The 24,233-nt window shown below is 48.8% G+C and overlaps 1 protein-coding gene across 1 annotated transcript; it reads left to right on the top strand.

Annotated features, from left to right (window-relative positions):
* The first annotated feature begins 1,707 nt into the window (after positions 1-1,707).
* LOC133356449 (dual specificity tyrosine-phosphorylation-regulated kinase 2-like) lies at positions 1,708-24,146 on the top strand. Its single transcript, XM_061573982.1, has 9 exons — positions 1,708-1,800; positions 2,500-2,591; positions 17,718-17,787; positions 19,344-19,425; positions 20,506-20,654; positions 21,135-21,271; positions 22,776-22,919; positions 23,898-24,036; positions 24,129-24,146. Exons 1-9 carry the CDS (start codon positions 1,708-1,710, stop codon positions 24,144-24,146), a joined length of 924 nt encoding a protein of 307 aa, XP_061429966.1.
* Positions 24,147-24,233: the final 87 nt, after the last annotated feature.

Below are 24,233 nucleotides of genomic sequence, written 5' to 3'. Positions count from 1 at the left end.
GTGTGTGGTGTGTGTGGTGTGAGTGGTGCGTGTGGTGTGTGGTGTGTGTGGTGTGAGTGGTGTGTGTGGTGTTAGTGGTTTATGTGGTGTGTGTGGTGTTTGTGGTGTGTGTGGTGTGAGTGGTGTTTGTGGTGTGTGTGGTGTGTGTGGTGTGTGGTGTGAGTGGTTTGTGTGGTGTGTGGTGTGAGTGGTGTGTGTGGTGTTTGTGGTGTGTGTGGTGTGAGTGGTGTGTGTGGTGTGTGTGGTGTGTGTGGTGTGTGTGGTGCGAGTGGTGTGTGTGGTGTGAGTGGTTTGTGTGGTGTGTGTGGTGTGAGTGGTGTGTGTGGTGTGAGTGGTGTGTGTGGTGTTTGTGGTGTGTGTGGTGTGTATCACGGGGTGGGTAGATGGTGTGGTGCATGTGGTGCGTGTGGTGTATATGGTGTGTGTGGTGTGAGTGGTGTGTGTGGTGTGAGTGGTTTATGTGGTGTGAGTGGTGTGTGTGGTGTGTGGTGTTTGTGGTGTGTGTGGTGTGTGTGGTGTGAGTGGTGTGTGTGGTGTGAGTGGTTTGTGTGGTTTGTGTGGTGTGAGTGGTGTGTGTGGTGTGAGTGGTGTGTGTGGTGTTTGTGGTGTGTGTGGTGTGTATCACGGGGTGGGTAGATGGTGTGGTGCATGTGGTGCGTGTGGTGTGTGTGGTGTGTGTGGTGTGAGTGGTGTGTGTGGTGTGTGTGGTGTGAGTGGTTTATGTGGTGTGTGTGGTATGTGTGGTGTGTGTGGTGTTTGTGTTGTGTGTGGTGTGAGTGGTGTTTGTGGTGTGTGTGGTGTGTGTGGTGTGAGTGGTGTGTGGTGTGAGTGGTTTGTGTGGTGTGTGGTGTGAGTGGTGTGTGTGGTGTTTGTGGTGTGTGTGCTGTGTGTGTGAGTGGTGTGTGTGGTGTGTGTGGAGTGTGTGGTGTAAGTGGTGTGTGTGGTGTGAGTGGTTTTTGTGGTGTGAGTGGTGTGTGTGGTGTGAGTGGTGTGTGTGGTGTTTGTGGTGTGTGTGGTGTGTATCACGGGGTGGGTAGATGGTGTGGAGCGACGCTCACAACAACGAGCGGAGCGCCGGGTGGCTAAATCACAGCAAGTTGGTACAGTAGGGGGCACAGGTGGTGCATCAGCCAGTCATCTCGGTCATCTCAGTCAGTCGACCCGTGGCACCTGGGTCTGCCCCGTGACCTCCTGCCAGCGGGCGTTCGACACTTCACGTGGCCTCAAGGTGCACTTGGCCTGGCACAAGCATCGTGGTGACGTCACCGCCACTTAGTGGCGAATGGCGGTTGTTGTTGTTGTAAGTGTATAGAGGTGTGTGTAGGTGTGTGTGAGTGTATATAGGTGTGTGTGTAGGTGTGTGTAAGTGTATAGAGGTGTGTGTAGGTGTGTAAGTGTGTAGAGGTGTGTGTGTAGGTGTGTGTAAGTGTATATAGGTGTGTGTAGGTGTGTGTAAGTGTATAGAGGTGTGTGTAGGTGTGTAAGTGTGTAGAGGTGTGTGTGTAGGTGTGTGTAAGTGTGTATAGGTGTGTGTGTGTGTAAGTGTACGGAGGTGTTTGGGTGAGTAACCCTGGCATCGCAACGCTGCTGGCGTCTCGTGCTGCCGCCTGTACCGCGCCTTGTCCACCAGAGGGCAGCGCCTACCCACGGGTTGTGTGGCGTCAGGGTGAGAAGTGGAGGGTGGAGGGTGGGGGGAGGGGTCCGGGGATGGGGGGGAGCGGCTACTACTGCAGCGCTCAGCAAGGGGTCGTGTTTGGTGCTGTCTGTGTGCACGAGGCGCGATACGCTCAGCAAGGGATCGTGCTTGGTGCACCACTGCCAATTCTTTATTGCATCGATCTATCTCATTCTTTGTCTCTGCTTTTATTTCCTTGCGCATGAGTATGCACCGCTACTTGTGGTACCCTCTCTGTACTCATTGGAGAGCCGCGTCCAAACCAATAAATCTTCTTGTTTCTTGTGTGAAGCCCTCTCCAATATTTTATTTGATTTCTGCAAAAGGGCTGCTGCCATGACTGTGGAATGGTTGTCACGATTGACTTAAAATGTCGCGGTTCGATCTCCCAGCCTGGCCTTGAAAACATTGACCAGGATTCTTACAATTCCCTGTTTTTGTCCACCCACAGTCCATCGGTGGGTCGCGTGCAGTGGGCTAAATGGCGAGTACTCTCACCTCTTTCAAGACGAATGGTCAGTGTGGAAAAGTTGGCCAAAACATACCCACCGGATCAGCACTCAAGACCTCCCTCTAGTGGGGGTTCTTTCACCAGCAGTTGCATGAGCAAGTAATTGCAGGGCTGAACCATTAACCTCACGTGTACAACAATAATCTGGTTTACGTGCATTTCAGAACTCCTTGATCCAGACCCCAGCATCCCAGTGCTGCAGGCTCAGTGATCTGCATCGGTGTTACCATTGCACCGTTGCTCCTCTGCAACCCCGTGCCACCCGTTGCCGCGTGTAATGTCGCTGCGCCCTGTGCACCGCTCGTGTCCCCAGCCCCTGCCGCTGCTCCGCCGGGACACCGGCTTGATGCTGACGATGTCTCAGGAGCAGGCCGCCTGCCTCCTGGCCAACGCCTTCTTCTGCACGTTCCCCCGGAGCAACGCCACCGGGACCCGGAGCGAGGACTCTGCCTGCCCCGACATCAACGTCAACAGGTGCAGCAGCAGCAGCCCATCACTGTGCACTACACACCGTACACCGTGTGTCATGCAGTACACACACACAGATGCCATGCTCTCTCTATGTAGAGTATTTCTTGCTGTATATGTCGCGTCGGAAATGCAAAGCACACACCACACTGTATGCTTACCTGTAGTTGCGGGCACGAGTCTGCAGGGCCTGCCACCGTGAGTTAAAGAGAGAACCGGGACCGTTGAGAGGCCGTGTTCCCCCCCCCCCGACCCCAGGTGAGGGGTTGGAGGGTTATTCCAGAGCCACCTGGAAGGTTCCAGAAAGGGGGCGGTACCGAGGGTGGAGAGTCCCCGAGGTGGATATAAAAGACGGACTTTAGGACGGCCCGAGGCAGTGCTCTGAAGACGACGACTGAAGACCGGCTAGGCTAGGACCCTGGGACCCTGGGACCCCGGGACCCGACGTCCTTTTATGGATGGTGTTCTTGGGGTCATAGGCAGCATTCCTCCTCCTCCAAACACGGCGAGTTGAGTTGATGCCAAAGAGCTCCATTTTCGTCTCATCTGCCCACAACACTTTCACCCAGTTGTCCTCTGAATCATTCAGATGTTCATTGGCAAACTTCAGACGGGAATGTATATGTGCATTCTTGAGCAGGGGGACCTTGCGGGCGCTGCAGAATTTCAGTCCTTCACGGCGTAGTGTGTTACCAATTGTTTTCTTGGTGACTATGGTCCCAGCTGCCTTGAGATCATTGACAAGATCCTCCTGTGTAGTTCTGGGATGATTACTCACCGTTCTCATGATCATTGCAACTCCACGAGGTGAGATCTTGCATGGAGCCCCAGGCCGAGGGAGATTGACAGTTATTTTGTGTTTCTTCCATTTGCGAATAATCGCACCAACTGTTGTCACCTTCTCACCAAGCTGCTTGGCGATGGTCTTGTAGCCTATTCCAGCCTTGTGTAGGTCTACAATCTTGTCCCTGACATCCTTGGAGAGCTCTTTGGTCTTGGCCTTGGTGGAGAGTTTGGAATCTGATTGATTTCTTCTGTGAACAGGTGTCTTTTATACAGGTAACAAGCTGAGATTAGGAGCACTCAGATTTAAAGCTTTCGTGACTGCAGGGATTCATCTTCTTGGTTCTTTCGGTAAAGTCACGTAGAAGGGAAGTAATAAAATAATAAAATAATAAAACATAATAAAATCATTCTCACGACGTTTCGGCCACAACGCAAGCAGCCGTTCTCAGGTGAAAACCAGGTCTGTCGAGGCGACAGCGTCTGAATGAAACAGCACACGAGCTTGGAGCATATATAAGCTGGGCGCCTTGACAAAGGAATTTGCATATCAAGAGGAATTTAGCATTTCCATGGGAAATGCAGGAATGTGATTAGTACTACTTATGCCTGTGCATTATGCAAGATTAGCAGTATCAAAGGGAGAGGATATGGGAAATGCAGGTATGTGAATAGTACTAATTCAGCATCAAAGGGAGGAGATAGGGGTAGCATTAATAAAGGGAAAGAGTGTTAACAGTATGTAGTTGCAGCAACTAAAACCAACACGTAAACAACTAAAGTATAAACCACATAGTATCATCAGTATACTTACTATACTCTACAATAAGCTGAGTTACTAACAGTAAGTAATACATTACAATTCTACGTCGTAAAAATTATATAATATGCTTCCATCTAAACTTTATTCTCTTACATCACACGAGTCTACACCGTACTATATACTGCCATAGACAAACCCAACATTAAATTATATACTGTATTGCTATAAACCATATAACACCACTCACACCACACACACCACTCACACCACACACACCACACACACCAGACACACCACTCACACCACTCACACCACACACACCACTCACACCACTCACACCACACACACCACTCACACCATACACACCACACACACCACACAAACCACACGGTTCCCCGGAAAGACGGTGTCACTGGGACCGCAGCCGGGGAAGGAAACTGGGCTGCAGATGCCAGGACTGGACTGGACAATGGCTGCTGCCAACAGACTAACTTTGTTCAGAGATAGGATCAATAGGAGATAGGATCAATAGGATCAATCCAATGTATTATGTAATACTGTCCCCACCCTAATGTGTATCACACTGCTATATATTTACTATACAATTACGATACTATATATTACTTTGTACATTGTATTAAGCATATAAATGTTATACTATTTGTTATTATACACTGTACCATTGACCGTTGTGTCAATGGGTGAGTAGTGAGGGGAAACTTGCAGTGGAGCAAAGAATCCATTCCCTGTGGAGAATACAATGCCAGTGAGTGGAACGCGGTCTGAAAGTCACCGTAAACGTGAACACAATCAGTTAAGATCCGAAATGGTTTATTACGTCCTTCCAATGATTGCTAAGCCATAATCCATCTTCTCGGTTGAAATTGTCTCTGTGTTTGTATATGTGGATCGCCTCATGAGGGGTTTAGAGGGTTAGGGTTTTCTGTGTATTTGGGTTAGGATTTCAAAGGGTGAGTTTAGACGGATAGGGTTTTAAGGGTAAAGGGTGTTGAGGTTTTTTTTCATTTGATTAGAGTTTATAAGGTTATGGATTTAGAGGGTTCAGGGTTTAGAGAGTTGGGTGTTTAGAGGTTTAGAGGGTTCATGGGTTTTGATTGCTCGGTGTATTGGTTTACAAGGTTATGGGTTTTAGAGGGTTAGGGGTTTAGAGGTTTTGATGTTTAGGGGATTAGGGGTTTCGATTGTTGGAGGTTGAATGGTTAGTAGTTGAAGAGGTTATAAGGGTATGTGTTTAGGGGTTTAGAGGTATCGGGGTTTCAAGGGTTAGGGATTTACTGTGTAAGTGGTTTGAGAGTTGAGGGTTTAACACCTAGACTTTCACAACTAATATTGTCCATAATAAAGTTTTTTTTTGGTTAGTCTCAAACACTAAATGCCACTTTTTGTTGATGCGACAAATTTTACTAATTGGCTGTTTCGGGTGGTGATTGGTTTAACGACACGTTTATATTTACAAAATCTAACAAAACAAACCTTTATGGGTTCAGAGGGTTACGGGTTTAGTGAATTATGTGTTTAGAGGGTTAGCATTTTAGGGGCATAGGTGTTTTAAGGGTTAGGCGTCTAGAGGGTTCGTTCTTTAGAGGGTTGGGGTTTAAATGTGTTGGGATTAGGTTACGGATTGAGGGTTTTAAAACGTTAGGGTTTTGAGAATTAGGGTTTTAGAGGTTGAGGATTTAGGAGGTTATGAGTTCAGAGGGTTGGGTCTAGAGGGTTAGTTCTTTAGAGGGTTATGGTTTAAATTGGTTGGTATTTAGAATAGGTTAGGGATTTAGGGTTTTAGAAGGTTAGGGTTTCAAGGTTTAGAGGGTTAGGGATTCAGAGGGTTTAGAGGGTTTGGTTTTTATTGGCTTAGATGGTTAGGGTTAAAAGAATACGGGGTTTAGAGAGTGAGGGTTTTGGTGGGTTAGGATTTGAAGGGTAAAGGGGTTGAGGGTTAGGGGTATAGGAATTTAGAGGGTTAGGGGTTGAGATGGTTAGAGTTTTGGGGGTTTAGAGGTTAAGCTTTTAGAAGGCGAGGGGTTTAAAGATTAGGGTTGTAAGGGTAAAGAGGTTGAGAGGGTTAGCGGTTTAGATGGTTATGGATTTAGATAGTTTTGGGTTTAGAGTGTTTTAATTGTTCGAGGTTTAGTGGTTAAGGTCTCTGTGCGAGTCCAACATGTTTGCATGAGTCTATGGTAATATAAAAAGAGTTCAGTTTAATTTGTATATTTCGAAACAATTTGTTTACCTTTCCTGTGATGTTTTTGTATTGTATTTTTGTTATTTTCTGACCTACCCGATTGGACGTCTGTGAAAACAGATCGTTATAGCTCATCTGATTCATCCAGTATAAATAAATATTCAAATTCTATTGACCTCTGCGAGAATCTATGGATTTCTGTGTGAGTTTTTGGGCCTTTGAGTGTATGGATCTCTGTGTGAGGCTATGGGTCTCTGTGCATGTTTATCGGTCTCTGTTAGTATGGGGTCGCTGTGTGAGTCTGAGTGTCTGTAGGAATGTATGGGTCTCTGTTGGGGTCTATGGGTTTCTGGGTATGGTTGTTTGTGCGAGTCTTACATGCACAAATTTAACTTAAAATGGCCATTGAGGGTTGCGGAATCCAAGTTGAATATTAAGTTCCTCGCAGTACAAGCCACAGTCGGGTCCTGAATTGTTTTTTTACATTTTCGACGAATGAATGATGAGTTCTTACACAAGTGGGGGAAACCGGAGCACCTGGAGAAAACCCACGCATACGAGGGGCAGCACTTTAAACCGTACAGGCAAAGATGGCGATTATCCCACTTTCTGTACTGCCTTCTCCTGGCCAGCCAGCCAGGAGAAGGCACCTCGATGCCCACGGGAAGGGGGTTTCACAACATTCACTGTGTGATCTACTCACCCTTGCTGCCTTCCACTGCTGGATTACAGGCTTGCAACACTACCGCCTGGCGAATAATAGTAATAATTAAAAGTTTTATAGCGCGCACAAGAACGACTCAGAGGCATGAGGAACCACAGCCGTGCAGGAAGGAAGCCACGTGGTGAGCCAGTACCAACAATTGTCCAAGCTCTGCGGTCCTCTATGGAGGCATTATGCGCTAATTAATGACGAGTGTTTATACCAGTGGGGGAAACCGGAGTACCCGGAGAAAACCCATGCGTGCGAGGGTGAAACACTCTATCCCTGTACAGGTGAAGATGGCGATTAGTCCACTTGCTCTACTGCCTTCTCCTGGCGAGTCAGGTTATGGCACCTCGACGCCCACGGGAAGGTGATTTGCCAACATCATTGTGCGGTGATTCACCAACCCTCGCTACCTTCCACAGTGCTGGATTAGAGACGTGCGCTACCAACACCAGGCGAATGATAACAATAATAATAACTTTCTACTTCTAACTTGATAACAATAGGCGAAAAATAACAACAGGCAAATGATAACGACAGGTGAATGAGAACAGTCATTATTATTTCCACTTAGAACTTGATAACAATAATTATTTCTACTTTTAACGAAATAACAATTATTTCTACTTATAACCAGTCCCTCCAGAAAAACGCGGAGTTTTTTGGTGATTGTTGCGGGCAAAAATCGTTGATTATGCGGCACGTTTTCTTAAAAAATGCGATGGAATATGCGGGATATTTATGCAATTTTATGCGATTAAATTGCGGGAACTTGCAAAAATTGCGGGAACTTGCAAAAATTGCGGGAACTTGCAAAAACTGCGGTTTGATGAAAAAGAGAAAAAAAAGTGATTCGCCCAACACCCTATTCACTAGGCTACTACTTTAATGTAAAGAGTCATTTCTTATTACTTCCTATGATAAGCAAGCATACTACATCACAGAAAGTGCTGGGAATATTTAAGTTCTCATCTTGTTTTATTTCAGACCTTAACAAACAGATGGCTCAAACTTACAAAACATTGAGTCGAACAAGTTCTGTAGCTTTACAAAATGAATATGCTACAACTTCTGTAAAAATGAATAAATAAAATATTAAAAAATAAAATGTGTGCTTCCTGTTTTACAGAGGTAGCTATACAAAACAGACATCTTCTGTTAAAATAAGTGTTTTCAGTGCACAGTAACGTAAGCAATACAGTAACAGTACAGTCTTACAGTAATGTAAATTTACATACTACTAACAAAAAAGTGCAATCTTACAACTGTAAAGTTGCATAAACTCCTGAATAAACTAACTACGTAGCCTCTAACACTTCATAACGTTCCCATGGCAACAGGGGTAATGGCTGCGCTTGTGTGAAGTAAACGCAACATTTTTCAACTTTCTGCTAAGATATATGTGACTTTTTGCAACGAAAATGCGGGTATTATGAAATTATGCAAGCCCGCATATTTTGCGCGCGGAAATCTGCAATTTATGCGGCGAAAGTGCGGCGTATTTGAAAAAACGCGCCCCCCGCATAAATATGCGGACTTTGGCTGATTTTGCGTGGAATCTTGCGATCGCATAATCGCGTTTTTCTGGAGGGACTGTATAACGTGATTACCAGTCCCTCCAGAAAAACGCGATTATGCGATCGCAAGATTCCACGCAAAATCAGCCAAAGTCCGCATATTTATGCGGGGCGCGCGTTTTTTCAAATACGCCGCACTTTCGCCGCATAAATTGCAGATTTCCGCGCGCAAAATATGCGGGCTTGCATGATTTCATAATCCCCGCATTTTCGTTGCAAAAAGTCACATATATCTTAGCAGAAAGTTGAAAAATGTTGCGTTTACTTCACACAAGCGCAGCCATTTCCCCTGTTGCCATGGGAACGTTATGAAGTGACGTCACTCATTACAGTTGTAAGATTGCACTTTTTTGTTAGTAGTATGTAAATTTACATTACTGTAAGACTGTACTGTTACTGTATTGCTTACGTTACTGTGCACTGAAAACACTTATTTTAACAGAAGATGTCTGTTTTGTATAGCTACCTCTGTAAAACAGGAAGCACACATTTTATTTTTTAATATTTTATTTATTCATTTTTACAGAAGTTGTAGCATATTCATTTAGTAAAGCTACAGAACTTGTTCGACTCAATGTTTTGTAAGTTTGAGCCATCTGTTTGTTAAGGTCTGAAATAAAACAAGATGAGAACTTAAATATTCCCAGCACTTTCTGTGATGTAGTATGCTTGCTTATCATAGGAAGTAATAAGAAATGACTCTTTACATTAAAGTAGTAGCCTAGTGAATAGGGTGTTGGGGGAATCACTTTTTTTTCTCTTTTTCATCAAACCACAGTTTTTGCAAGTTCCCGCAATTTTTGCAAGTTCCCGCAATTTAATCGCATAAAATTGCATAAATACCCCGCATATTCCATCGCATTTTTTAAGAAAACGTGCTGCATAATCAACGATTTTTGCCCGCAACAATCACCAAAAAAACTCCGCGTTTTTCTGGAGGGACTGGCTGAAGCCATCGGAGCGAGACTCGACGAGGTGAGGATTATGTGAGGGTGTGAGTCCGTGTCGTGGGTTCGCGGTGAGGGTGTCAGTCTGCGTTGATGTGGGTTCATGGTGAAGATGTGAGTCAGTCTTGGTTCTTTCGGTAAAGTCACGTAGAAGGGAAGTAATAAAAGAATAAAAATAAAACATAATAAAATACAATTCTCACAACGTTTCGGCCACAACGCAAGCAGCCGTCCTCAGGTGAAGACCAGGTCTGTCGGGGAGACAGCGTCTGAATGAAACACCACCACGCTTGGAGCGTATATTTAAGCTGGGTTGGAAGGGGGGAAGGGCGCCTTGACAAAATAATTTGCATATCAAGAGGAATTTAGCATATTTATGGGAAATGCAGGTATGTGATTAGTACTCCTTGTGAAATGCGTAGGGGGTGGGCAGGGGGTTTTAAAAGTCATATTATGCCTGTGCATTATGCAGGATTAGCAGCATCAAAGGGAGGGGATAGGGGTAGCATTAATAAAGGGAAGGAATGTTAATAGTGTAGGGGTGTTAAAGAGAGGGCCCGTTATGCATGGCAGCCTATGGAAAACAAACACAGTGGGCGGGGCTACGTAAGTGCACGAGCAAGTGCCCTCTACGACGTCCGAGCCAGACACCCTGGGGGGGGCTGGTTCGAACGTTATGATCCCCCGGGGCCCCACCCCTCAGGGAGGGGTTGGGTATAAAAGGGGATGTTTCAAAGGGCTCGGCAGTTATGTTTAAGCTAAGGGAAGAAGATTGAAGACGTCTTAGATAGAGCCCTGGACTCCCCTGGTTCGATGTCCTTTTCAGGGCCGGACAGGATTGAGCCAGCGGCGTGGTCCCGAAAGCCAGAGCCGGTGCTCTTGTAAGAGCTGGTCTGGAACTCCGGGTACCGGGCCCGACTTACCAGTGTCGGGCCAGTTAGCCTCCCCTAGCCCATTAGTGGAGGATTCGGGGCTAGGACAGAGTTAGCTAGGGGTGTATCCCGAGTTATACGGGTGAGGGGGCCGATACCCCCTCGAGAGTGTATATGCCCACTGTCATACTGTGAAATAAATATACGTGTGCCTCAACCTCGGCGTCAAGCGTCTTCACCGGTACTTCAACTGGTGTCAGAAGTAATTCGAACATGGACACGCGGAAAACAGCGCGGGCCAAAGTACCGCAGGAGGAAGACACTGCCGAGATCGTCGAGCCCGAGACGGCTCCACAAGACAAGGTGCAGCCGGGGCCTGACGCCTCCTTACCGGGGCATCGAAATGAAGAGGGGCCGCAGCCAGACGCGTTACGGCTGGCTCACGGGAGGCTGGCGGAGCTGCTGTATGCCGCTGCCGCCACGCTGGAGACCATCACGCGACTAGGGGCCGGTGATCCAACACGGGGCGAGGCGAGCCAACGACCAGGGCGCCTTCCCGCCATTTCGGAGCAGTCCGAATTTGAAATTCCCGCCATCGACGCTACAGCTGTTCGGGGCGTGGCCAGCCTAGACATCCGCTCCGACATTGCCGTCGCTGAAGCTGCAACGTCATCACAAGCGCGACAGGCGATCCCATCGGCCGTTCGCACCGACGCACAGCCGAGTGGTGGTGACATCAGCCTGCGGGAGTCCACAACGACCGCTGCGCTTCATCAGAGATTGCCCCCGCTGAAGGAGTTCATCGGCGCGGAGGGGGACTGGGCCGGTTTTCGCCGACGTTTCCTCGCCCATCAGGAGATGGCGAAATGGTCCGATGAGGAGGCTCTCTGCGCGCTGCCGGCGCTCCTCGACGGCGATGCGCTCGCCGCCCTCACATCGGCGCCGAGAGAGAAGCGGTCTACGTTACCGATGGCACTACAGCTGCTGGGCGGGGTCTATGGACCATCGGCTGAATGCCGACAGCAATTTTACGACCGCAAGCGGGGTGAGAAGGAGTCGCCCCTAGCATATCGGACGAGCCTCCTGGCGATGGCTAAGTCGGCCTTCCCTCGTATGGACGACGACGGCGTGGACGCGATGGTCACGGAGAAGATCCTCCTCCTGGCAGACGACCTTGACATCGCGGTCGTCGCCCGGGAGGACGAGGAGATGACATCGCTCCAGGCGGCGCGGCTCCTCCACGCCAACCTCCTGTCACTGCGGCGGAAAGCCAGCAGGGCATCGGCGGGGCGTGCGGTGGCTGCAGCCACCATTCCGACGGAGGAGCTCTACGCCGTCGACCACCGACCACAACAGGCGACAGGAGCACGGTCGGGCCGGGACGGGCCGGGCCGTTTCAACCGTCCGTCTCCTCCAACGGCGCTCCCGCGGTGTTTCAACTGCGGCGTCCGGGGCCACGTCGCCTCGGGGTGCCGCGCTCCTCGACAGCGCGGGACGACACCTCAACGGGACGACGGGCCTCATCACAAGCTCCACCATCATAACCCGGCGAGTCGCGGCACCCCACATGTTTGGCCCACGCACACACCCGTCACGCACTCAAACACCGCAACGAGAGGGGGGCCGATATCGCGCACCATCGCACCATCACGCACCACCCCGGGTACTCATATCGAACCCGGCCAGTGATCCGTGCTGGCCGATCATGTGGTAGCCGCATCGTCGGGGTCGTCGGCCGTTGTGGGGCACATCGACGGGGTTGAAGTGCGCATCCTGGTCGATACGGGAGCATCGGCGACCATTATTTCGGAGTTGATTTACAATATTCTCCCTGTCCGGAGTCGTCCTTTGATGTCTGTTAACGTACCATTCTATGCGGCTAACGGGGGCTCACTTGGCATCATCGGACAAATTCGTGCCCAAATTTGTATTGGGGAAATTAAATTGTCTGGGCCGATTTTTGTTTCCTCCTCGCTGGCGGTTCCGTGCCTGCTGGGGACGGACTTCCTGGCCAAAATGCCGATTAGGATATTGATCGACCAGGGATGTATTGAGCTCCCGTCGGGCAGACGCATGGCGTTTCTGCCATCGCCTGTTACGACTCGGACGGCGTTCGCGACGGTGCCGGCATTCGTAGAGAGAACGGTGCGCATCCCTCCGGGGGCGCAAATGTTGATTCCCTTGAAACTTCGGCGGCCCTTCGCTAAGGGTGTTGGGGCCCAAGGGGTTCTGCTGGGGCCGTCTAGGGCCGGGGTTAGTGGACCTCATTTACTTCCGGCCCAGACCATAGTAAGAGGGGACGGTGAACCCTTCATCGCGGTCCTCAATGTGGGCTCGCAGACGGTGGTGGTCCCACAGGGGACCGTGCTTGCTCACGCAACGCGGTGCCATGTGAGGAACCCGTCGCAAATCACGTCAGCGTTGTCCCTGCGCCGCGACCGCATTCGGACAGCGATGAAGGGTGGCTCGAGGCGCTTTGTGCGGGATCGACGGACCTGTCAGATTCAGAGCGTCAACAACTTAAAACACTACTGCGGGAATTTTCCGACGTTTTTAGTCGGAATAAATACGATTTGGGTTGTACTCACCTGCTGCGTCACCATATTGACACGGGTGACAGCGCGCCAATTCGCCAAAATCCGTTTCGGTTGAGTCCCGCCGAAAAGGACCATGTCAAATCGGCTGTTGATGACATGTTGGCCGCCGACATCATTTCTCCTTCCACCAGCCCTTGGGGAGCGCCGATCGTCCTGGTTAAAAAGCAGGACGGTTCGTTGCGGTTTTGCGTTGATTTCCGGCGTCTTAACAAAATTTCGGTTGCCGACGCATACCCGCTCCCTCGGATGGATGAATCGCTGGACGCCTTGGCGGGAGCGCGATTCTTTTCCACACTGGATTTACTTTCGGGATTCTGGCAGCTTCCTCTGGACGATGATTCAAAGCCTAAAACTGCTTTCCGTACACCGCATGGCCTGTTCCAATTCAACCGGTTGCCGATGGGCTTACACTCAGCACCGGCAACTTTCCAGCGTTTGATGGAATTGGTTTTGGCTGGATTGCAATGGGAGTCGTGCCTCATTTATTTGGATGACGTTATCGTCTTTAGTAAAACTTTTGACGAACATCTCCAGAGGTTGCGGGCGGTTTTCCTAAAGATGCGGGCTGCTTATTTTAAATTCAAGCCCCAAAAATGCCATTTGTTGCGCGATTCGGTGCGTTATTTGGGGCACATCGTGGGACGCTCAGGTATTGCTACCGATCCCGCCAAAACGCAGTGTGTCAGCTCCTGGCCGACTCCCACCTCGGTGGGAGAGGTCAGGAGTTTCATTGGGTTCGCGTCGTATTACCGACGGTTCGTCGCTGATTTTGCGACAATTGCAAAACCCCTGCACGCTTTAACATCTAAAGGGGTTCGGTTCCACTGGGGTCAAGAGGAGGAGGCTGCTTTCTGCTCCCTTCGGGACGCCCTGGTAAAAGCCCCTCCCTTGATTTACCCAGATTTTTCTAAGCCCTTTTTGCTCGACACCGATGCGAGCAACACGGGTATTGGGGGTGTGCTTTCCCAGGTGGTTGATGGCGTGGAACGGGTGGTCGCGTACGGTAGTCGGGTGTTGTCTCCTGCGGAGCAAAGATATTGTGTCACCCGTAGGGAACTGTTGGCAATTGTCTATTTCATCCAACAGTATCGCCCATATCTGTACGGTCGGCATTTCACCATCCGCACAGATCATGCGGTACTACAGTATGCCCTGCGAGTTCAACAACCATCGGGACAGTTGTCTCGATGGTTGGAGGTTCTCCAGGACTTTGATTTTGAAACCACCTACCGTAAGGGCGTTCGCCATACAAATGCGGACGCTCTGTCGCGCATGCCAACCACCTCCGAATGTGCATGCCTCCTGGGGTCGGGACGTTGCAGGCCTTCAGGGGACGCATCGGTTCCGATCTTGGCAGCCACCGACGACGACGAACCATTGGTTACTAATTCGATCGAACAACAGGGAAGAGATTCCCTGTTGGGGTTGCCCGTCACTGAATGGGGCGCCTCCAAATGGAGGATACCTCCCTCCTCGGGTGGCGTCGTCGCGTCGGGGGTGCTGGGCGGGTGAAGGGTGATTCGGATGCATGGGAAATGGTGCAAGGTCTGCTGATGCATTGGGACGGCAAATCCCAGCGACATCGGCTGGTGGTCCCTTCTGAGTTGCGAGGCAAGGTGGTGTGGGCCGCGCATGAGCGCCTATTACACCTGGGGACCCAAAAGACTCTTGCACTGCTACAACTTGATTTTTTTTGGCCTGGTATGACGAGGGATGTTGGGGATCTATTGGGATCATGCCCTCGGTGTGCGCAACGGAAACCGCCGGCGCGGGAGTCTAACCCGCCCTTGCAATCGATCAAAGTATCCAGAATAAATGAGCTTGTCGCGCTGGACATTTTGGGCCCATTTCCCGCCACCCCCAGGGGCAATAGGTATTTGTTGACAGGTGTCGAGTATTTTACGCGCTGGCCTATGGCCTGGCCCCTTGCCAACCAGTCGGCAGCAGCCATCGTGGAGGCCTTTGTTCAGGGATACGTCCTGGACAAAGGTGCTCCGGAGCGGCTGCTGACCGACCAGGGCAGAAATTTTTCCGGTAAATTACTCAAACAAGTCTGTGACCTCTTAGGCACGAAGAAAATTCGTACCTCCCCGTATCACCCGCAAACTGACGGAATGGTCGAGCGCCTGCATCGCACCATTACGTCAATGATGTCACAGCAGGTCTCGGACTCGCAGACTGACTGGGACCTGCATATTCAAGGGGTCTTGGCGGCATACCGGATGGCACCCCATGCAGCTACGGGATTTTCCCCCTTTTACCTCATGTACGGTCGCGAACCCGACCCGCCTGTTCGCGCCCAGCTGCAGATCCCCGACCCGCAAGGGAAAACTAAATTGGCTGACCACGTCAAATTTAATCTGGCCAAATTAACAGAGGCGCGGGATGCTGCTATGCTAAACTCGGACCTCCGTCAAAAGGCGAATGAGCGCCTCAGGCTGGGTCGGGCGCACGTAATACAGTGGAAGCCGGGGGACAAGGCATGGTTGCACTGTCCCCAAGTGCCCCTGGCTACCTCCCCTAAGCTGGCGCGGCCGTGGCGGGGCCCTGTGGAGGTGGTCGAAGTTTTGCGACCACAGTGCGTGCGCATTGAATGGGGGAAGCGGCGATGGTTCGTGCACCCCTCTAGGTTAAAACCCTTCGTTGCGGTACACAAACCCACTTCACACATGCGTGGCCAAACGTGTGGGGGGTCGACCGACTCACTGGGTCCGTCTCCGTCGTTCTCACCTAATGCCTTGCCGGCCGTGCCACCTCCAGGTGCATCAGGACTGACGGGCTCACGCCCGACCACCCCTCCTGGGGATACCGACGGTCGCGCGGCATCGGATGAGGTCTCACTCCGGGACGGACAATTGCCACCTTACGGTCCGCCACCCGGGGTTACCCCGTGTGAGGGGCCCGCTGCAAGGACGCGCGCAAAAATGCGCAGACTGTTATGAGGCCGGAAGATGTGTACATAGGTTGTGTTCATCGTGTGTTGTGTGGGTGGTGTGTTCCCTGCCCATTGAAATGTACATACGTTGTGTTCATTGTGTGTTGTGTGGGTGGTGTGTTCCCTGCCTATTGAAATGTACATACGTTGGGTTCACCTGGTGTTGTGTGTATGGTGGGTTCCCTGCAAATTGTATATAGGTTGTTTTTTTACGGAATTCGTATTTATTCAAGGGGGGGTGCGTCGGGTTGTTTTCTCTTCTTGCTGTTGCATTTTGTTGTGTTCTTGTTGCTGTTCTTGTTATTGTTGAAAAATAGTGAGGCACACGCGCGGTCAAGGGATAAATGCACTTTTATTGTCATTTTTGTATGTTGGCAGCCGGGACGGCTGCAAGCTATGCGGGGGGGGGGGTGATGTAGGGGTGTTAAAGAGAGGGCCCGTTATGCATGGCAGCCTATGGAAAACAAACACAGTGGGCGGGGCTACGTAAGTGCACGAGCAAGTGCCCTCTACGACGTCCGAGCCAGACACCCTGGGGGGGGCTGGTTCGAACGTTATGATCCCCCGGGGCCCCACCCCTCAGGGAGGGGTTGGGTATAAAAGGGGATGTTTCAAAGGGCTCGGCAGTTATGTTTAAGCTAAGGGAAGAAGATTGAAGACGTCTTAGATAGAGCCCTCGACTCCCCTGGTTCGATGTCCTTTTCAGGGCCGGACAGGATTGAGCCAGCGGCGTGGTCCCGAAAGCCAGAGCCGGTGCTCTTGTAAGAGCTGGTCTGGAACTCCGGGTACCGGGCCCGACTTACCAGTGTCGGGCCAGTTAGCCTCCCCTAGCCCATTAGTGGAGGATTCGGGGCTAGGACAGAGTTAGCTAGGGGTGTATCCCGAGTTATACGGGTGAGGGGGCCGATACCCCCTCGAGAGTGTATATGCCCACTGTCATACTGTGAAATAAATATACGTGTGCCTCAACCTCGGCGTCAAGCGTCTTCACCGGTACTTCAATAGTATGTAGCTGCAGTAACTAAACAACCACGTACAAAACTAAAGTATAAACTACATAGTATCATCAGTATACTAAATATATTTTCTTAATTATTTTATTACTTCCCTTCTACGTGACTTTACCGAAAGATCCAAGAAGACGAATCCCTGCAGTCACGAAAGCTTTAATTCAAAATGTAAGTCAGTGTTGATGATGTGGGTTCATGGTGAAGATGTGAGTCTGTGTTGGTTACGTGGATTCGTGCCGATTGTGGGTTATTGCTGATGATGTGGTTTCATGTTGAGTGTATGAGTCCGTATTGATGATACGAGTCCATGATATTTACGTAGGTTAATGGTCATGATGTGAGTCCATGTTGTTTCTGTGGATTCGTGGTGATGGTGTGAGTCCGTGCTGATGATGTGAGTTCGTGCTGATGATGTGAGTTCGTGTTGATGTGAGTCCGTATTGATGAGGCAAGCCCATGTTATTCATCTGGGTTTATGGTGATGTATGTATGTTGAACTTCTTTCGCACAGTACATAGCCAACCGTGCTGATCAGAGTCGGTGTTGATGATGTGAGTCCGTGCTGTGACCTGATTCGTGTTGTGACATGGGAACCAGTTACGTCACACACCCTCGACTCTGCGTGACCCTCTCCTCTCTCCCCCGCTCTCCACCGCTCTCCACGCAGAGACCCGGATGACGCCAGGAACGACGTGAGCTCTGTACACAACGCTGCTCTGCAAGTCACTGCCATGGAGGTAAGTGTGGGTCCCTCGACTCGCGCGGTGAAGTATGAGGTGAACGTGTGTTCTCCACTCTCCATCCATGTGCCTGTTGCCTACCTGTCTACCTGGGTGTGCATCTGCTTGCCTACCCGTGTGTATGTGTGTGTTTCTATCAGAATGTCTTTCTGAGATCCTGTCTGTGTACCTGCCTGTCTATCTATGTATAAACATTTAGAGCATTCTTATCTATCCACTGTTGGATGAAGGCCTCCCTCCTCGAGCCACTGGCACCTCTCACAATCTAGCGATGGAGTAATCTGGCCAGCGCATGCTCTGCATTCTATGATACTATTTCATAGCTCCATCTCGATGGCGGACGTTTTCTCAGATGCGTTCCTGCCACTCCGTTATTGTCTGTCACTTCGTTATTATTCTTCACGATCAACCAATCAACCATCACCATCCCTTCTGGCCGTGGCGTGTCCTGGCCCAGCCCCACTCAGTTTTCTTAACATTCTGAATGATCCCATTAACCTGTGTATCTTCCAATCCACGTGTTCCTCTTTCTGTCTCAATGTAAATCCAGGTGTGGCATCTTGATATCAGACAAACATCCCAATGCTGAGATTTGACATCAGAATCAAAATCTTTATTTAGACTGTAAGAATCCAATGACCTACGAAGCTTGTTTTCACAGATGTCCAGTATGGGAGGGTCAGCAAGTTACAACAGAAAACAATATAAAACAATAGGAGTGCAAATTAGAAAAATGGAAAGCAAGTCAGTAACTTTAAATCATTAATTAATTATACAAGTCTTATTTATCAATATTGGGAAACCATATTCTTTGGGTCTTTCGGTAAAGTCACGTAGATAGGTTCAAATTCAAAATAAATAAACAAAAAATGACGACGTTTTAATCATAACACAAGCGATCGTCATCAGGAGGAAAACAGAGGGGGAAAGCTGCTCAAAGCAGACTGTTTTAAAGGTTTAAAATGGGTGTAGCCACGTACCGTCGGCTCTGCGATCTTACATTAACATGCTAATCTCTCACATTAACATAGCCACCTCAGCGTGCTCGCCGTGGAGGCCACTCTCCGATCTTACATTAACATGCTAATTTCTCATATTAACATCACTAGCCCCGCCCACTTCGTTTATGACCCTTGCGGCTTGCACTCATTTTGAACTTTTAAAGAAGTCTGTTTTAGCAGCTTTCCTCCTCTGTTTTCTTCCTGATGACGATCGCTTGTGTTGTGATCGAAACGTCACGTTTTTTCTTTTAATTTGAACCTATCTACGCGACTTTACGGAAAGACCCAAAGATTATGAATTCCTGCAATCACGAAAGCTTTAAGTCAAGATTTAATATTGGGAAAGGCAGCAAAAACAACAACAAAGCAGTCCTCAGCCACACCAATATATCACATAGCCCATCAATAAACTTGCACATTAACTTTGAACTATCAGCAGGACCCTCCTGAATGTGGAGCCCAGATATCATCGGTGCTTGCTCAGTACTCACCTACTGCACTTAACTCAACACCTTGTTGAATCCTATGTGGGGAACCTTTGTCTTTGTGTAGATGAGCAACGCTGAAGGTGGAAGAAATGGCGGGTCTTGCGACACTGCGGTTACTTCCTCCATCCGGAGAAGATCACCCAAAGGTAATAATAGTCATGTGAGACGTAACAGTGGCCATGTTGCAGGGGTGATGTCATGTCGACTATGTTGCATGGATGATGTCAAGGTGGCCATGTTGCATAAGGAACATCATGGTGGCCATGTTCCATGGGGGGGGGGGATATGTATTTTTCTGCTGATTAGCAGCTGAATGACTGATACAGTGAGAGTGATAATGTAGAGCCTAGCAGTCGCTCTTTTGGAAGCTAGAGTTTGGAGTTAACTAGAACTCCCATATTTACTTTGATCTCTTTTCTCACATGATGGTTACAATAATTGTTCAATCCTAGTCTGCCAGACTTTCTACAAACTGATGATTATCTATGCACTGGCCTCAGTACTGTAACAACAAAAACACATCAATAGCCACATAGGCCAGTATGGCATCACAACTTTACGTGGCAGGGTGGAAGCATAACGGCAACACTCATGTCTCACAGCAGGAAGGTCCTGGGTTTGATTCCTGATTCGAGCACCTCCCTGTGTGTAGTTTCTATATTCTTCCCCAGTTCTGAAGAACGTGAGGGAGTGAGAGTGTGTGTGAGTGTGTGTGTGGGCATATGGGTATCCCAGTTTCATCCCATCGCTACAAAAATAACCACACAATGTATTGGCCAAAACATTCCAATCCTGAAATATTTACCTGACAAATTCCTCAACTTAGGATCACACATATCAGCACCAGCACTGCTCCCATTCTGCAAAAGATCTGCAGGAACCTCCTGAAAAGGAGTCTTGAGACTGAGTGAGGCTGTCCTATATAAAACGCGCTTCGATGATAAAATATCACGTACAGTTCTTCTTGGTTCTTTTGGTAAAGTCACGTAGAAGGGAAATAATAAAATAATAAAAATACAACATTATAAAATACAATTCTCACGACGTTTCGGCCACAACGCAAGCAACCATCCTCAGGAGAAGAACAGGTCTGTCGGAAAGACGCTGTCTTTTTATTATTTCCCTTCTACGTGACTTTACCGAAAGAACCAAGAAGATGAATCCCTGCAGTCACGAAAGCTTTAAATCGAAATCACTTACAGTTATTGTTTTTCTCATGTCCGCAGAAATCCTGGGTCTTATTGGCCCTCAACTAACTCGCCGAGAGAAGGCAGAACTTGCCGCCATGAAAGACATCTGGTACTATACGTTCCACAACGATTCCCGGGGCACCAATAACTATGGCTACGACGACGAAGAGCATAATTACATTCTGGTGAGACTCACAACAAAACACCTACTTGGGGCGGTCACATAACCCAGCAGTAGCAGGGTTCGTGGTTTCTTGTTATTACACCTGCAGTAGCAACCAGGGCGGCTGCCCTGATTGCTACTTCAGGCCTCATTATCATCTTCATCATACACAGCATCATCACGCGCAGTATCTTCACACAGTATAATCACTCACTGCGTGATGACGTGCAGTGTCCTTGCACACAGCATTATCAGACACAGTATGGTCTTCCAACCAAGCATGAAAATTCCCAGCATGACAGAGCTCTCTCTCCTACCAACACACACACACAATGAAAATGTATCATGCTTCAGTTCGTCACAACTGTGAATCAGGTTATTAAATTGTACCCGCGACATTCCTGTCCAACCGAGCACTGAATTAACAGGGGGGGGGGGGTGAATGAGTGTTGATGATGGAGTTGGTGCCCTCACCCCTGACCTCTGTTTGATTGTCGCTCAGGACCCACATGTGCACCTCAACTACCGTTATGAGGTGCTCAAGACAATTGTGGTGGGAGGTCAAGGCCAGGTCATCGAGTGTCGTGACCACAAGACAAATAACATCGTGGTCGTGAAGATGTTGGTCACACCCTTAAGGTAAGACTCCACAGAGGCACCGTAATGAGGCCATGTGGAAGTGAAACTCATGCCTCACAGCGAGAAGTGGGCCTGGGTTCGACTCCTGAATTGGGCACCCTCCCGTGTAGATTTTGTATGTTCTCCATCTCTTCTGCATTGGTTCCCTTTGCGTTCTCGAGTTTCTCGTGGCGAGATTTTAACTCCCTCGCCTGGTATGCAGGAGGTCGTGGGTTCAATGACACCTATATATTTGTAGTGATCTCCCCGTGGCAGCATGGATTTTCTTCGGGTCCTCCGGTTTTTTACTCCACATTTAGAAACATGCGTTTAGAGTATTTGGCTGCTACGTGATAAGCCACTTGGTGAAGCTATCATCTGTGGCCATGTCGCCTCTAAAAAATAGCTATATAGGTCAGTGGGCCTTACCTGGTAAAATTTAAAATAGTTTTGTTTAACAGTTTTAGTTTCTTCCTCAAGCTTAAAAAACACATACAGTATAACTGGTATTGGACCAAACATCCCAATACTCAAAAATCACCTCCACATTACTCAACTACTGTGATTATAAATAACATTGGCGCCAACTGTGCAACTACTGCAGACTCTGTCAGTGAAACATAGCGCCTTCATTAGTTGTGCTCGCCTTGCAATATCAGACCCACATTCAGAGCCATGGCTCAGCTCGAGCTCAGCTCGAGCTCAGTCTCGAACTCTCACTCTTAGGCTCTGGCTTGAGTCACTTGGCTGCTATTAAATATGCTTGAGCAGCTCAGCCATAGCTCGGCACAGGCTCAGCTCCTACAAAATCCTGAGCATTCCTTGGACCACGCTCGGAGCCGGCTCAAGTTAATCACAGTCACACATCAGGGAATTACTCTATTCAGGCAGCACCCCAAACCCCCTTCTCTCCCGAGCTAATTTTATCCTCTTCCCAAACCTTTCTGGAACTTTTCATGGTTCTCCACCACCAATCCCTCTTAATTTGTTCAGTCTCTCCCAATTTAACCCCCTTATTTGCATTAAGTTTCCTCTGACGACCAATCTTTGCAGCGGCTTTTGGCTAGCCTTTGAACAAAGAGGGTCACTGCATCTCACGCTTTCAGATGCACTTCTGTGGCCGTCTGGAACGCTCTTCCTTTTGATATTAGAATGTCACTGAAACTATGTACTTTTAAATCTAAATTGCAAACAAATGTCTTTAGAACTGCTTTTCATCTTAAGTTTGTTGTCCTTCCCACGCATCTCCAATTAGCATGGTTGGCTATGTACAGTGCAAATGAAGTTCAGCATACATATGTACAATCCTATTTGAATGGCTCTCTACCTTCAAATCCAATTGTGTGCCATATGTCGGCCACTTTTCCTGTGATAGCTCCTCGGTAATGAAAGTTGAGCACTTCAAACTCACAAAGCCGTTAGACCCAGTGAATGTATATGTATTTATTTATTTCCGAATAGGCGTTACTTCGGGGCATCCTTTACACAAATCTATATGATTAACTTGTGGACTTCCTCTGTGCAGCTCCACGGATGAAATATTGGAGATGGGGCTCAAGAGGGCTATGGAACGTCAACGCAAGGACTATAACCAGGACTCCAATGTCGTCAAAGTCCTGGATGATTTCACTTTCAGAGGGCACTACTGCATCGTGCTGGAGCTGTTGAAGTACGTACCACGTGTTCCCCCATAGCGTGGTTACTTTTGACACTTGTGCCATCGACACATTGTAATACCGTGGCGCTGCTCTGTGTCTGCGAGGCTCAACCAGGACACACACGTGGTTGCACTGGAGGCCCCTCCTCTTTTCTCTATCAACCCTTCCCCTGTTCACCTAGCCACACCCCATTCCATCAGCAGGGTGGTGACAGCGCAGTGGTGACGCTCATGCCTCTCGGCGAGAAGGGCCTTGGTTCGATTCTCAGCTCGGGTGCTTTTCTGTGTTTAGTTTGTGTCTCCCCCCCTGTTCTGGAGAATATGAGTAAGGGAGCGGTAGTGTAACAATTAGCACGCTGCACTAGACACCGAGTGACCCAGGTTGAATTTCCACTCACGGCCAACACCAGTGACAATTATCTGAACCAGTCCTGGGCCTTCCCTAGGTCTCAGCCTCAAATAAGTAGGGATGTGCAAGATGCACGCACCCTGCTCCCATTCCCCAGCTAAGATCAGGTCTACCCCAATCACTACCCCTATCACTACCCTTTCTGCTAGGACCAGGCTGTCTCCAACCCCTATCAATATCATTATCTCTATCACTACCCCTACAGCTACAACCAGGCGTACCACAACCCCTCCTTAACCTGTCACATGTTGTCCTGTCACCATAACCACACCACCACTTTTTACAACCCACTCTTTATCTAAACCACAATCATGGCATGTACAATTTTTACAAATGCTGGAATAAGGTGCAATATAAATCGATATAATATACAAAATATAAGTGGGCAGATGTGCCATCTGATTTGGATTATGAGCAAATAGACCTAAACCCAAATAGGATTAATGATGAATAATAATATCGGTCATGAACGTGCATGGACAATAGTATTATTGTCCTTATCAGAATGAGCATAGCATTGCAGGATGGTACTGACGCTACAAACGTCGTTGTTGTTGCTGCTGTCGCTGGCTCTCTCACAGGGAGAGTCTCCAGCAAGTGATTGAAGAAGCAGGGCTCCGGGGCTTGGACATGGCGTTAATTAAAGCGTACACCAGGGAAATCCTCACATTCCTGAAGCATATGGAGTTAAAGGAGGCCGTCCACGCAGCCATCAGGCCAGTAAGTGAACATGGTGTTCAATGCGTCTTTGGAGAAGAGTCGTGTTGTACCTCACAAGGTTCATGTGTTAGGCCTGTCTGTCTATTTGGAAGGAGGCAGGGTCACAGTAAAACTGGTGAAGATGATCCGGTATAAATTATGACTTTGGTGAAGAGGCATGTCTCTATTGGGGACTCACCACAGAGAAAACTGGCCAC

Source organism: Lethenteron reissneri, chromosome 54 (genome assembly GCF_015708825.2).
Source record: "Lethenteron reissneri isolate LAM-NWPU_2019-01 chromosome 54, ASM1570882v1, whole genome shotgun sequence".
Lineage (NCBI taxonomy): Eukaryota > Metazoa > Chordata > Hyperoartia > Petromyzontiformes > Petromyzontidae > Lethenteron > Lethenteron reissneri.
The sequence above is the reverse complement of the archived record's forward strand: the minus strand, read 5'-3'. Positions and strand labels throughout refer to the sequence as shown.

What these genes read in the sequence shown, in the direction of transcription:
- LOC133356449 (XM_061573982.1), top strand. Translation starts at nt 1,708, where the DNA reads ATGGGGGGGAGCGGCTACTACTGCAGCGCTCAGCAAGGGGTCGTGTTT. An exon ending in ATGTTGGTCACACCCTTAAG is followed by an intron (nt 21,272 to 22,775) that starts GTAAGACTCCAC and finishes TCCTCTGTGCAG; the next exon opens with CTCCACGGATGAAATATTGG. An exon ending in ATCGTGCTGGAGCTGTTGAA is followed by an intron (nt 22,920 to 23,897) that starts GTACGTACCACG and finishes GCTCTCTCACAG; the next exon opens with GGAGAGTCTCCAGCAAGTGA.